The sequence below is a fragment of the Dipodomys ordii genome, unplaced genomic scaffold (assembly GCF_000151885.1).
Source record: "Dipodomys ordii isolate 6190 unplaced genomic scaffold, Dord_2.0 Scaffold10, whole genome shotgun sequence".
Classification (NCBI taxonomy): Eukaryota; Metazoa; Chordata; class Mammalia; order Rodentia; family Heteromyidae; genus Dipodomys; species Dipodomys ordii.
Genome location: NW_012267226.1, coordinates 21497685 through 21512844, shown reverse-complemented (window position 1 = coordinate 21512844; position 15160 = coordinate 21497685). Strand labels below are relative to the sequence as shown.

At 52.4% G+C, this 15160-nt stretch overlaps 1 protein-coding gene across 1 annotated transcript in view; it reads right to left on the bottom strand.

Moving 5' to 3' along the window:
- The window catches only part of Pou2f3 (POU class 2 homeobox 3), a 47942-nt gene that overhangs the window by 15827 nt on the left and 16955 nt on the right, over positions 1–15160 (bottom strand). The window contains exons 2-3 of the mRNA XM_013009633.1: positions 14260–14294; positions 363–467 (exon numbers count right to left, since the gene is read on the bottom strand). Coding sequence (XP_012865087.1) covers positions 363–467; positions 14260–14294 — 140 coding nt within the window. The remainder of the gene's footprint in view (positions 1–362; positions 468–14259; positions 14295–15160) is intronic.

Below are 15160 nucleotides of genomic sequence, written 5' to 3'. Positions count from 1 at the left end.
TGAACTCAGGATGTAGGTGCTGTTGCTTTGATTTCTCACTGGAGACTGGACTCTACCAGTTGAGCTACAGCTCTACTTCCAGCTTTTTGGTGGTTAATTGGAGAGAAGAGTCTCACAGACTTTCCTACCTGGGCTGGCTTTGAACTGTGATCCTCAGATCTCAGCCTGAGATTATAGGTATACACCACTGGTCCCCCTTGACCCCATATTTTACCTTTGCTCTTAGACCAGTAAAGAGCTCTTTAGACTATTACCAAATCACAGGCCACCAAGCATGGCAGGCTAGCGTTTTTCAGAAGGACGGGACTGAACTCACCAGCTAGCCTAGGAGATGGGAGGTCCTGGCACAGGTTGGCACCTACCCCAGATATTTGGTTCCCCGACATCATGGCGGGTCCTTGGCTCAGGTGACATGGCCGATGTGGGAGGGGCTGATGTAGGGTGTCACCGAGGTCCTCTGTTTTAATCTGCAAGGGAAGGCAGGGGGCAGCGGTCAGTCCCAGGCCTCTCTGGGCAGAGGCCAGAGCCCAGTGGGCAGCCTGGGGAGAGATCACAGCCAGACCAGTGCCCAGGTCTGTGGTTTGTTTTTCCTGCCAGCTTTTGCCTCAGGCAGGGCAGCTGTCAGAAAGTACGTGTGCCAACTGTCCAGTCTGCAAGTCGGGCAGTCACCTATCCTGACTGTGTCCCCACACCATGTGGCACGGGGGGAGGGGGGGAAGCAAGGGGGGCTGGGCCAGTGGCTCTACTGTGGTCCATATTCCTACTCATCGACTCATTGAAATGAGAAGTTTACTTCTAAAAGTAAAGTTATTAGTGGATTAATTTTCCCTCTTTCTTTTTGACACATGTTCTCATGATGTAGCCCAGGCTAGCCTCGAACTCGCACCTCAGCATCCCGAGTGCTGGGGTTATAGATGTATGCCACCATGTTTGGCAGGACTAGACTCTTGTCAGTTCTGAGATGATGCTCTCTCGTTCTCAAAGGGAGGTGTTGGAGTTGAACAGAGTTCCTTCACAGACATTCTCACATGTGACTAGGATGGCTTTTCTCCCCAGCCCTGTGCATGGGAACTCCTGATTGTAGAGATTGTGGAGGCTTCAAATCCGGTTAGGACCAACACTGAGGATCTCACTGATAGCTTGGAATCTCTCCTGTGGGGGACTAGTCTAACCCAAATGAGAACGCTGAAACTAAGAGCCAGGTGTGGTAGTGCACACCTTTAATCTCAGCCCTTGAGAGGTGGAGGCAGGAGGATTGTGACATATAGCAAGACCATGTCACCCTCAACAAAGAAAGAAAGAAAGACAGAAAATGGCCATTGGGATTAACACCTGTACTTGAACCAGAAGGTGGATGTGGGTGAAAATCCGCAGAGGGTAGTTGGTATATACCATAGGCATAGGAATGTCATCTGAAGAAGAGACACACACAAGCCCCGCCCCCCCCCCTGCTCGCAGGAAGGCACTGAGCCCAGCCTCCCCCTAGCTTCCCACGTAACCTGGAGTACGCACGCCGCCTCTCAGGGGACTCAGTTTCCCCTTCCTGCAGATGGATGATCCTGCCCAGTTTTGTCTCCCTTTCAATCCTAAACTGCAGTGACTAATTCCAGTCCCCCCTCCCCGCACTCGGCAGGCTCAGGCGCCCAGGGTGGGTGTGGAACTCGGACACAGCAGGTCCGGCAGGGCACAGACGAGCCCCGGCCGGCCGGCAGCACTTCCTGAGGGAGGGCTCTCTTGGCAGTCTTCACAAACTGCTCTGCTCATGGAAGGAGACCATTTTGGAGCCTTGGTGGCAAAGAGGAAGGAGGGATCGGAAAGCCGCCCTATGGCGCAGAGAAGGACCGAGGACTCAAAAGCGTGGCTCCTGGTGCTGGCCTGGCCCTCCAGCTCCTCTGTCTAAGAAGAGCTGCAGTTCTAGCTCTGCCCTCACAAACGAGTTTCTGATATTCTAGGTTCCATTTCATAGGAAGGCTCTTGTTATTTTCTTCTTGACAAGATGTCTTACTATATAACCCAGGCTGGCCTTGAACTCCTGGCCCTCCGGTCTCAGCCTCCTGAGAAAAGGTAGGATGATGAGCCCGCGCCCCATCCCCAGCTGTTTGCAGCCAGGGGCTGGTGGCTGGCATCTGTCATCCTAGCTACTTGGGAGGCTGAGATCTAAGGGTTGAGGCTCAAACCCAGGCCAGGCAGGGAAGTCCACCAGACTCATCTCCAGTGAACCAGCAAAAAGCCAGAAGTGGACCAATGGCTTAAGTAGTAGAACAACGGCCTTGTGTGAACGAAGGGACAGCATGCAGGTGCTGCATTCCTACACATGCATATGCTCACCACCACCACCATCAGAGCGCACACACACACACACACACACACACACACACACTTATGAAAACAACCCTAACGTTTGCCCTAAGACTACTGAGGCAAAGCCCTTTGGCCAGGGTTCCACCGTACCACTCTTCCCTTCTCGGTCCCTGTCCCAGTTGCGGGGCAGGGGAGAAGGAAGGAGGCAGGGGGCAGAGGGAATGGGCGGGCGGGCGAGCCAGAGCTGAGATCACACTGGTGGAACCGCCCGGGGGAGCTGGGGAGGTGGTGTGGAGGCAAGTGGCAGGTTCTTTTCCAGACTCATTATGCGCACGCAGAGATAAGAAGGCGCAGCTGTGACAGAGCTAGAAAACATGCGCTTTGCTTCCAGCCCGGCTATCTGTTGGGCACTGTGCCAAGTCTTCCTGAAACAAACCAAGTCTTCCTGCACAGACCAGGGCCATCATGAAAGAAAGCACAGCCTTTCATCTGCTTCCTAGATCAGTGGTCCCCACATTCTCTAGGAGAGGGGGGAGAAGACACCCACCCCCACCTCCCAGTTCCTGCTAGTGGAAAGGTCCTTAGGGTGTAGGATGCAATCTGAGACTTTCTGGAAATTTCCTGCGTGACTGTCTAAAGTGTTGTGTTTGTTGTTATTTAGTTTAGGATTTTTTTCCCCAGTCCACTGATCTTTTATTCTACTTTTCATAATTACTGATGTGCTAATGATAACCCCTTCCCCTCCCCGCCCCCCAAAAAGATGAAACCACTTGGAAGACAGAAAGGACGCTTCTTGATGAAGGTGCAGGTTCTGGGCTTCGCTGGGCTGCAGGTGCTGCTCGCTGAAATGGTGTTTTGTGGTATTTGTTTAATGAGCACCAGACACCGGGTTCCAGAATCTTGATTTTTGAACAGGGTGCTGGGGGCTCACCCTAGCGACTCAGAGGGGGCTGAGATCTGAGGACCAAAGTTTGAAGCCACTCTGTGACACTCTCCAATTAGCAAGCAAAACAAACAAACAAACAAAAACCTGGAAGTAGAGCTATGGCGGAAGTGAGCACTAGCACCAGGCCCTGAATTTAAGCCCCAGTGCCAGCACGCACGCACGCATGCGAGCGCGCGCACACACACACACACACACACACACACACACACACACATCTTGATTTCTGGTCAGTGGTGCTCAGGAAAGCCAGAGCTAGGCTAGGAAGAGAAGGTTCACTGACAAGTATTGCCTGCAGAAATACTTTTTGGACACCCTTGGGACTAAGACACTAGGAAATTACAAATAAAGTCAGTCTAATCCAAAAATTAAAAAAAATCCCTTCTCACAGCTGTTGAGTGGCGAAGCTGAGAGCTTGCCAGGCTCGGGCGTTGGCTGTGGAGCCCTCCGTCAGGGCCTGACAACTTCTGAGGTGAGGCCTGCAGGCGAATTGGATAGAGCCCCGATTTTCCCGCGTACTTGTGAAAATCCAACCAAAGCCGCAGCCTGCCCGGGATGGGGAAGCTCCTCTCCCGGGGCTCCAGGAGTTGTAACGCGAGAACTGCTTGGGTCGGCCAGACCCCCGGCGTGAGAACCACCACAGAGGGCCTGCCCCGACCTCCTGACCGAACACGGTTTGTGGGTTGGGGTTTGTGGGTGTAGGATCTTTTCCACCCACTGGGAGGCTTGGGCAGTGACCAGGGAGGTGAGAAGCTATCGCGGGTGATTATCTTTGCTAATCCCGGTGAACTCTGTGACTTCTTCCCCTGCCTTAAAAAGTAGTCTTTTCCTTCTGGAAGGAAGGGGTCTCCAGGAGGAGGTGGTGTGTCCTGGAGTGTGGAGCCCACTGGCCTCTCCCCCTGAGCACGGGGCTTGCCTCCCCACCTCCCAGAACCCCGCAGAGATGCAAGTTATATAGCAAGAGGCAGATATAACCCCCAAACCATGATCTCCCAATGCTCGCCCCCCGCCCAACACACACCATGTTTTTTCTACCAGACAATAATACTACAACTGTCCCACAGATGGAGGAGACTGGACCGCATGCAATGGCTTGGCATTGCTGTACACTTGTGCCTCCTTCCTAAGTGTCCATTGGCCAATGGGGGTCATAGACAAGAGGGCTTTTCTTTAGCTCCTGCCCCAGGGCATTTTCACATGACCCTCTCTCAGGGGGGAGGAAAACAATCCAACACTAATGAATATATCACTGGTGATGAAAATGATCAAAGCTGTTGTCCCAGTTGCATAACTCGTTTGTGGAAAGTGTTTCATAAACATTTCACAAGAAGGAGCGTTTCAAAGTATGAACAGCTCCCAACCTGCCTTCAATTACAGGCAAGGTGTGTTTTTTTTCTCTCTCTCCCCCCAGCCCCCACTGCTACATTTCTCCCTGGCAGTGAGGAAGAGTGTGTCTTGTAACTGATCTGGAAAGAGCTGGAATGTCCCTCGTGCAAACATTCTAAAAATATATTACAGGAGCTGGGATGGGCAGAAGGCAACCTGGGTGCGGGGAACTGGGGGGCAAGCACCCCGTTCCCGTGAAGGCTGACTGCGCTGTTTTCCAGTGCTAGGGATTGAGACCAGGGCCTCTCACACCATAGGGCTCTACCACTAAGCTACATCCCCAGCCCTGCTGTGAGTTTTTGGTTTTGTTTAGTGTCAGTACTGGGACTGGAGCTCAGGGCCTGAGTGCTGTACTTTCCTGCCCAGGTTGGCTTTGAACCATGATCCTCAACCTCTGAATAGCTAGCGTTACCGGCGTGAGCCACTAGTGCCCACCCCTGCTATGCATTTGGAGGCCTTCCTCTCTCGGGGGCTCTTGGCTTCTTTCTGTGCCCCTCAGATGCTGTCTGTGGCACTGACTGCCATCAGTCCCAGCCTGCCCACGCCTTCCCCCATGCTAATGGGGGCCTGAGAGGAGAGAGCTGTGGGGGGAGAGAGGGGATGATGGGGGGGAGAGAGTGGATGATGGGAAGAGAGAGGGGATGATAGAGGGGAGAGGGGATGATAGAGGGGAGAGGGGATGATGGAGGGGAGAGAGGATGATGGAGGGGAGAGAGGGGATGATAGAGGGGAGAGGGGATGATAGAGGGGAGAAGGGATGATGGAGGGGAGAGAGGATGATGGAGAGGAGAGAGGGGATGATGGGAAGAGAGAAGAGATGATGGAGGAGAGAGAGGATGATGGAGGGGAGAGAGGATGATGGAAAGAGATGGAGGCATGGAGGATGATTCAGGAGAGAGGGGATGATGGAGGGGAGAGGGGATGATGGAGGGGAGAGGGGATGATGGAGGGGAGAGGGGATGATGGGAATAGAGAGGGGATGATGGGAAGAGGGGATGATGGAGGAGAGAAGGAATGATGGAGGACAGAGAGGATGATGAAGGAGAGGGGATGATAGAGGAGAGAGGGGATGATGGTGGAGAGAGGAGGCAAGGGCCCTCTGGCCCAGCCAGAGCCACCGGGAGTTGCCACCCCTGCCAAGTGGCTTTCCAAAGAATGGCTCTCCCCTTCCCGCTCCTGCCTGGAAGTGCCCCAGCGAGCCTATCAGTCAGGCGTTTGATCTCTGGCTGCGGGCGCAGCAGGGTTCATGCTGACACATGCGTGGGAAACCTCAGCATTTGAAGCCCATGAAGCTCGGCTTCTCCCTCAGCACACGTGTGCACGAACATGCACATCTATCCATATACGTGCGTGCACACAGAGCCTGCTCAGTAAAAACGTGCTGCTCAAAGGCCTCACTGTGCCTCGGCCTAGCTGGGTCTCATCTGCGCACCGGGTGCGCACACTGTGGGTTCATCCTTGAAAGCAGTTGGCAGGCGGAATCATGGGCATAGGAAGACAATGAGGTGTGGATGAACACTCTGGTTGTTATTTACAGGGCAGGCACTCTGCCACTCAAGCCAGCTATTTTTGGGTTAGGGTCTCGCCGTCTCCCAACCTGGCCACAGTTCTCTGATCTGTGCCTTCCATCCACACACATATGGGGATTACATGGTGCCATGTGCTACCAGGCCCAGCTTGCTGGTGAGACTGGGTCTCACTAACGTCTGCCTGGGGTAGCTTCACATCCCAGTCCTCCTGATTTCTGTCCCCCGAGTAGCTGGGATTACAGGTGTGTGCCTCTGTACCCTCATCCCAACAAAACTTTTCACTGATAGGGGAACAGAAAAGTAAAAACATCTTTAAATAATGCAGCACTATATGATCACTAACAAAAATCCTAACTTTATATATATATTATATTGCCCAGAAACAATCTGTAAGTCTTATTTGTAAACTTAGAAAGTTGAATATATATATTCAATATATATATATGATATATATATATTATATATACCATATAATTTATACACATACTTTTTCAAATGACATAAAATGCATTCATTTCCGGATTTGAACTCAGGGCCTGAGCACTTTCCCTGAGCATCTTCACTCAAGGCTGGCGCTTTACCACTTGAGCCACAGCTCCATTTCTGGCTTCTTGGCAGTTAATTGAAGAGTCTCACAGACTTTCCTGCCTGAGCTGGCTCTGAACTGTGATCCTCAGATCTCAGCCTCCTGAGTAGCTAGGATGACAGATGTGAGCCACCGGCCAACAACCAACAACATGGTTTTTATCTTATTATTTCTCTCCCATTTACAGAGAAGAAACGGAAGACTGGAAAACTGGAGCGACCACAAGACAGCTTCTGCGACAGGGCTGAGGTTAGAATCCAGCCTGTGCCCTGCAGGATTAGAACCAGGGACAGCCTACCGCGATCCATGCCCACCCAGTCCACAGGCACATACAGACGATGCCAGGCCAGGAGGGGGCTGCCAACGGAGCAGAGCATGCAGACACGGTGTCACCTCAGAGTTTGGGAGCGGAGAGGGCAGGGGAGACATGCAAGGAAGAGGGAGCGAAGTCCCACACCTGATCTGGACACAAGCAACCGAAGACTACCCAGAGGGCTACACGGGCCTTGAGGGGGAGGGGCAAGATGCATGAAACGAGCTGGAACAGATGAGGGGCCAGTATTGACGGGCGTGTCATTGGTGATCATTACTTAAAGGTGAGTGCATGAAGTCCCGTTTTGTCACCTAATTGCAAGTCACTGGGCCATTTGAGCCTCTTCTTCAAGTTCCCCTTTCAGTCACATCAGAACAAGCCAGGTCTTATGACAGGAAAATCCTACTGGCTTAAAGAAGTCCTCTGTGAATTGTCAAGCAAAACCACCGGGTGCCAGCGGCTGAGACCTACAATCCCAGCTACTTGGAAGGCTGAGAACAGGAGGATCAAGATTCAAGGCCAGCCAAGCAGAAAACGTTCTCTGCTCATAACTGGATGCGATGGTGCTCGCCTGGGATCCCAGGGATGACCGAGCAAGGCAGAGGTGCACATCTGGGCAGGAATGGAGATTCTATCCTAAAAATAACCAGTGAAAACCAGGGCCGGAGTATAGCTCCACAGGAAAGCACCCGCCCAATACCCATATGGCTCCCAGTTCCAACCCTCATATCTTGAAAGGAAAAAGTCAAGCAAAGGGCCATAAAATGGAAAGTGGCCTGGGAGGGGACAGGACCTAAATGGGTTTGTAGACGCAGCCCCGGAGCCCTGAGGTGGGCCGGCCGCCATAGCTAGCCTTCCTTGCAGGACTGAGGTGGGCAAAGTTCCTGTTCAGCTGCGGCTGTGATTCTCAGGGAAGTAGAGGCACAGCCCCGTCCCCGGGGGCAGAGGAAAAGCGGGGGCCGCCCCTGCCCTGCAGGCACACACACGTGTAAGCCGGCTCCCCTCCCGCACCCCCTTCTCACGCACAGCCCTGGGAGGCGGCTGCTCCCAGGCCCGGGGAACCCTCTGCGGGTGAGAACTCTTCTCCACCCCACCCTTCGCCTGGCAGCCCTCCCCAGCCGCAGATACCATCTCTGCCATCCCCAGCCCAGCCATGGGAGGTCTGCAGGAGCCGGGTGGTGTGAGCCAGAAGGTTCTGGAAACGTGGAAAAGTACCCGACACATCCAATGAGGGGCCCCAGGTAGCGTCGTGTCCGTGGGCGCTCTTCTCCTTCTCAGAGACAGTCGGCATGGTGGAAAGTCCGACAGGTCTGTCTTCCCTCCGAGCTCCACCTTGAGCGAGTTACTTCATCTCTCTGAGCTATAGTTTCCCCAACAGTGTAAGGGGAATAATACTGCTTACCTCACCCAGCTGTTGTAAGGATTCAGTAATATCAAATAAGATAGAGCCCTGGCTGGGTGTGGTGGGGCATGCCTGTGATCCCAGTGTACCAGGAAGGCAGAGACAGGGGGATCTTGAGTTCCAGGCCAGCCTGGGGTACACTGGGAGTTCAAAGCCAGCCTAGACGGTGTTCTAAGACCCGGTCTGAAAACCAAACCAAACCTCATATACATAGACACGCATCTGCACGAATCTGTGGCCCGCCTGGTGGCTCATATCAACCTCAGTTTGACCTCTAAGCAGCCTCAGTGTCCTCATCTGTACAATAAGAATTAGAAAACCTACTTCTGTAGCTTTATTAGGGTTTAAGGAGCTATTGCTTGGAAAGGGCTGAGACTGGAGCCTGGCATAAGCTAACGGCCGGTCTCTTTCCTTGGGAGCACTTCCCTCAGCAGACCTCGCTAGTCAGTGCTCAGCCCGGGCAGCATCTGCATCCACCAGCCGCAGTCTCCCACATCTCCAAACACCGCCCACTCCCGCGTGCCCCCGGGGGGTTAGGGAAATGACCCAAACACCCTCCTTTCCCTCTGTCTTGCTTTCTGCTCTCCACCTTGCACCTGGGGTGAGAGGAACATTCCAGGATGTGTCCAGGGGCTCAGGTCGATCCGAGAGCCCGAACTAGCCAAGTCCCAGAGCCCTTTTGGATGAGGCCATGCCTGAACTGTGTGGTGGAGAAAGCACCAAGTGTTCAGGGGTGGGTGGGGAACGCTAAACATCTAGATAGCTGCTTCCAGTTCCTTCCTGCTCCTCCCTGCCCTGCTCCTCACGAAACCTGCTCTCACTCTAACCCTAACCCATACCTTGAGATGGGGGCCGCTGCCTAGGCCACAAATAGGAAACAGCTGATACCTCAGCATCAGGCCTAAAGCATCAAGCATGGCCTGCAAGAGGGGAGAAAGCAAACAAGTTCTTCTTCCCATTCTTATTAGTGTTCCATGCCTGGCTGAAGTGGCGGGCCTTAGGTCTGAGGATGGGTGCCAAGAAATAAATAAGAACCTTTCTAGAAGTCTCTGTAGCCCACTTAACTTGGTGTAAACCTAGATAAGTTGCTGCACAGGGAGAGAAGAGAAATCAAGTCCTGGAGTCCCATTCCTCCAAAAGTATTAATAACTGAGGATTTCTATAAGCCTGAGACTGTCCTAAGTGATCTATAGGTCTTCACTATATTCTCAGTCTTTTTGTTTGTTTTTTTGCCAGTGCAGGCATTTAAACTCAGGGCCTCCTGCCTGCTTGCTTAGCTTGCTCACTCAAGTGGCACTCTACTACTTGAGCCATGCCTCTAGCCTTGACTTTTGCTGGTTATTTTGGAGACAGAGTCTCGTGGACTATGCCTACAGCTGGCCTCAAACTTTGATCCTCCAGATCTCAGCCTCCTGAGTAGTTAAGATTATAGATATAAGCCACCAGCATCTGGCTTTTTACTATTATTATTTAAACAAGATGCTGGGAAATAAATACTATGACTGTTCTTGGTTTAGATGAGAAAGCTGAGAACACACTTAATCTCGGTATCACACTGTGTAGGGAAGCAAGGAGACTGGACCCATATGCTAGCAGGCTGGCAGGCCCAACTTATGGACAGCAGAACTGTGGGAAAAGCCCTTAACTACTCATTGCCTCCGTTTCCACATGTATATAGACTGGAGATGCTACCAGACACTTCACAGAGTAACTCTAGGCATGCAAAGAAACCATGTACATAAGATACTTGTGCTCCATACTGGCACACAGACAGACTTCAGGAAGTATGACATCCCCATATATATGATGCTAGAGGTTCATACCCACAATGAAGAAATCACTTCGGATAGGAGAGTTATTTAATCTTGCCAAATGATCTCCTGCCTGGAAATTCTGCTCCACACCTAGCTAGCTGGCTCGCTCGCCGTCACCCCGCCAGGCCAGTTGGCTCCTGCGCAGGTGGCCCTGGTTCACACACTCCCTACTCTGACCTTTGAAGGAACGTTCCGGGCCCACCTCCCTTAATGGACATGGGGCACGTTCCCTGGGGGTTCTGGGGGACCCCACGTCCCAGCGCCATGCAGCTCTCCCTGTCTGCAATGCAGCTCTCCCTGTCTGCAGCCAGGCTTACATCTGCCGGTGCTCCTGGCGGGAGTGGAGTGTTCTGGGTGTGTGTGGGACAGCCGTGTCACTGTGAGGGGCTTTCTGACCCTCACAGGGTGGTTTCTCTGACTGTCTTCATTGTTAGGACGTTCCAGGGGTGTCTGCTGCAGGAGACAGAACCAAACAAGGCTCTATTCATGTGCCCAGCAACTTTTGTGTTATTTTCAAATGCTCCTGGACATGTGTGCGGGTGATTAATCTTTAATCATAAGCCTACTTAATCATAAACTTTAATCATATCTATAGTCTCTGTGTGCACACGCACACACACACACATGCACACCCATACACACACACATACCAGTACTAGGACTTGAACTCAGGACCTCAGCTCTCACTTGGCTTTTTGCTCAAGGCTGGCACTCTCTCATGAGCCATACCTCCACTTCCAGCTTTTTGCTAGTTAACTGGAGATTAGAGTCTCTCAAATTTTTTTTTTTGGGGTCCCGTTGTGGGGCCTGAACTCTGGGCCTGGGCGCTGTCCCTCAGCTCTTCAGCTCAAGGCTAGCGCTCTACCACTTGAGCCACAGCGCCACTTCCAGCTTTTTTTCTTTTTGCTTATGTGGTGCTGGGGAATCGAACCCAGGGCCTCAGGCATGCAAGGCAAGTGCTCTACCACTGAGCCACCTTCCCAGTCCCTCTCTCAAATTTTTTTTCTGCCTGTGGTTGGCTTTGAACCCTGATCCTTGATCCTCTAGCTCTCCCCTCCTGTGTACCTAGGATCACAACTATGGCACCAGGCTCCAGTGCCCCCCTCCCTCTGTTTATGTGAGTACAAAGTATCTTTGCCCGCTTTCCCCCAGAGATATTGTTTATTGTGTTTCTGTCTTCCTTTCCCCTCTCCTCCCTGCTCCTCGTGTCTCCCCTCCTTTCCACAGTGGAGATTTATTTGCATTTTCTGAAAAATTAATTTTCATCAACCTGCCTGTTGACTAGGTGGGAACTTTCTGGTCCAGTCTCTGTGTCTGGTAGACAGGTTTAATTCTGCACTGAGTCCCAGAAAACCCACTGTGGCTGCTCTCAAATAGCCTGCTGCCAACACAGCACTGCCAGGCTCCTGTATCTGCTTTGTTTTTCAATTGTTTTGCTAGCTGGAGTGGGGAACACCCCGCCTGAGGACTGTAGAAGGTTCTAGAAATCATCCGATACATGACAGGTCATACTTGTATGCTCTTGGCCAGCTGCCCTCAGTGTTTGCCTTTATTGTGGTGTGTGTGTGTGCTGAAGCCCCAGCACCACCTCCAGTGACGCTCTTCTGTCTCTTACAGAAGGCACTGTGCATAGGGCATTTTGTCAATTAGAACCTCCCTCTAGAACTTAAGAATGGATGATAAATCCCAGTGTTGGTCGCACACACCCTTAATCCTGAGTACTCAGGGAGCTGAGACCTGAGGATCCAAAGGTCCAAAGCCATTCCTGGCCGGAAAGCCCAATTCACCAGCAAAAAATCCAGAAGTGAAGCTGTGACTCACGTGGTTGAGCACCAGTCTTGACTGAAAAAGCAGCAAAGACTCCCCTGGGCCACAGGTTAGACAGACGAGCCAGTACTGCTGGCTCATGGAACTTCAGGACTTGCTGTTCACCCAGCCCCAGGCTGCCGCTCCCCACTGCGCCCCCTCGCCAGGGGCTTCCCGTGGGGACTCCCCAAGGGCAGTGGCTCTTTCTCTACCCTTTGCGTCTGCCAACTCTTGCTGTGTCTGAGCAGAAGCTGTGTCTCCACCACCACGCTCTCCTCCCCTCCACCTCCCATTGCCTCCCACTTAGTCACTGTGAGATCATCCTCCGCCTCTGCTCCCAGGCCTCTCCCCAGGACAGAAGCAGAGAGAGCACAGAGGAGGCTGCTGCAAGGCATCATGGGAAAAACGAACTCTATAGAGTCATAGAGATGTGGGTTCAAATGCTTCCCCCCACTTCTCCACCTGTCCCCCTCCCCCCCCCCCAGCTAACCAAGTTACTTAATCTTTTAAAATGCTTGTTGAAAAAGGTCAGACTGCCTGGGAGGCAGTTTCCTCCCTCTGTAGAACTGGGACCGGGACCCTTCATTGCAACCCAGGTTCCTGGTGAGGTTTGCCAGGGATAAAAAGCCCAAGTGCCTGGCCCAGGAAAGGGGCACAGGTGCCCAGCAGAGGCCTGGGTGCCCAGCAGAGGCTCGGGTGCCCAGCAGAGGCTCGGGTGCCCAGCAGAGGCCCAGGTGCCCAGCAGAGGCTCGGGTGCCCAGCAGAGGCTCGGGTGCCCATCTGGAGGCCTGTCGGTGAACCAGGCAAAGGTGTACATGAAATGTGATGGCCTCAGAAAGACAGAGTCAGGGAGGAGGCAGCGCAGGACAACCCGTGGTTGCAGACGTCCAGCACTGCGGGCGATGGGGCTGTCTCTTCCTCTAACCCCTTCCCCAAATGCACCCACTCCTCTGCGGCTGGCTCCATCCTTGTCTGTTGTGAGAAATCTCCCTGGAGTTGGGGGGATGGCAAGCCCCCCCAGGCTTATCCAAAGGAAACAAGCTCACATGGGCCCTCTCCAACTGATGGGGAGACTACACCCCCCAAAAAAAAGGTTTATGGGGACCCCTTGCAGTCTGCCCAGAGCCAGAGGGTCTGGCTGGCACTGGCCCAGCCTCAGGCTCAGTACAAAGGCTTCGCAAGCTCTCTGATGACACAGGGCAGCATCTCACTTCCACCTCCTGGTAGCTGGCATGGTCCCAGTTGACATGGACAGCGCTTCCCTGAGCCTCCCGTGTGCAGACTGTGGCAATGAGGTAGGGGGCCCAGGCTGGGGGTGTCCTGAGTCTTCAGGCCCACACCCCAACCCGCTCAGCGCATTCTTGACAACCTCCATCCTACACTGGAAGGAAACCTGGCCAGTGAGTCTCCTGCTTAGTCCGTGAGCCAGAAGTTGGTTCTAAAGAAGATTCTACTGTCTTCCTCCCTCCCTTGCTATCAGTTCCATAGTTCAATCAACTGTGCTGGCTGGAAGTCCTTCTGTACCTAACCTAGATCTCTCTTTATAGGTCTGGAAGACAGAGAGGGGGGGGGGAGAGAGAGAGGAGAGAGAGAGGATGGGCTTCATTTGTTGACAAGTTTCCCAGGCTTCCTGATGAGTATAATTGGGACTGTTGCCTGCCTGAGAGGTTTGGAGTGAGGACTCCAGGTTGTGACTGTTCTTTCTGACATAAAGATGTGCCCAGGGCTGAGAGCAAGGAAGAAGAGAATACATGTGATACATGTGCACCTTTGATCACAGTCCCATCCTAGACCCCCTACTTGGAACAGCCCTTCGCATTTGCCATCTTCTTCTCCACCTAATCTTCCTTCAAGCTACCCTCAGATACCACTTCCTCCTTGAAGCCCATCCTGAGCTCCCAGAAGAACAAACTCTTCCCATCTCTGCTGGACATGATGTTTTTTCACACAGCTCCAGGAAAGCACAAAGGAGACTGCTTTCTAGTAATTCATTAAGTGTGTGTGTGTGTGTGTGTGTGTGTGCGCGCGCACCCCAGTACTGAGGCTTGAACTCCAGGCTTGGGCACTGTCCCTGAGCTTTTTTGCTCAAGGCTGGCTCTCTCCTACTTGAGCCACAGCACCACTATGCACATTTTGATAGTTAATAGGATAAATGTTTTCTTCTGACTCAAGTTCTTACCTGTCTGTTGAAATCCAGGCCATTTCGATCATTTCCTGGAAGAGAGAACAAACACATAGGGATCATTAGAGGGAGGTGGATAGAGGGAAAATAGCATGCTGAGAGGAGCTAGCCATTTCCCCGACATCCAGGATCTCCCTGCCCATCCTGTGTTCTGGAAATCTCTTGGGAAAGCCTCCTCCCAGGAGCTGGACGCTAGGGAGTCACCTGCAGGCGCAGTCTTCTGAGACAGAGTCTGCATCCCCACAAGTGGGGGGAGCCCCATGCTGTACCCCTAGTGGCACTGCTACACCTCATAGACAGCAAGAAGAGGCCAGCTGTGGGTCTTAAAGGAGTGCCAGGAGGCTCTGTCTGCTAGCCCAGCCCTCCAGGGGGAAGGATACCTAAATGTGATCAGATACACCGGTGACTGCTCTGTCTCCCTGACTCTTATTCATTTCACCTGTTGTTCATCCTCTTCAGCAAAGAAATTTGTAATCTAGGAAAAGTCTAAAGTTCATGCCTGCAATTCTGGTTACATAGGGAGGCTGAGATGGGGAAGATTGTAGTTAGAGGCCAGTGCAAGCAAAAAGTTTATACAATCCCTTCCCAATCAATAGGGGGACTCGGTGAAGCTCTCCTGTAATTCCAGCTTTGCAGGAGGCTGAGATCAAGAGGATCACAGTTCCAGTCCAGCTTGTACAGAAAAATGTTCTTTAAAAGCTGGGTACAGCCAAGTCTGGGAAGGTGGCTTAGTGGTAGAGTGCCTGTCTAGAATACATGAGGCCTTAGGTTTGATTCCTCTGTATCATAGACACAAAAAACAAACAAATAAAAGAATTAAAAGAAAAACCATTAAAAAAAAAAAAAGAGCTGGACATAGAGAACCCGACACCGGTGGCTCCCGCCTGTCATCCTAGCT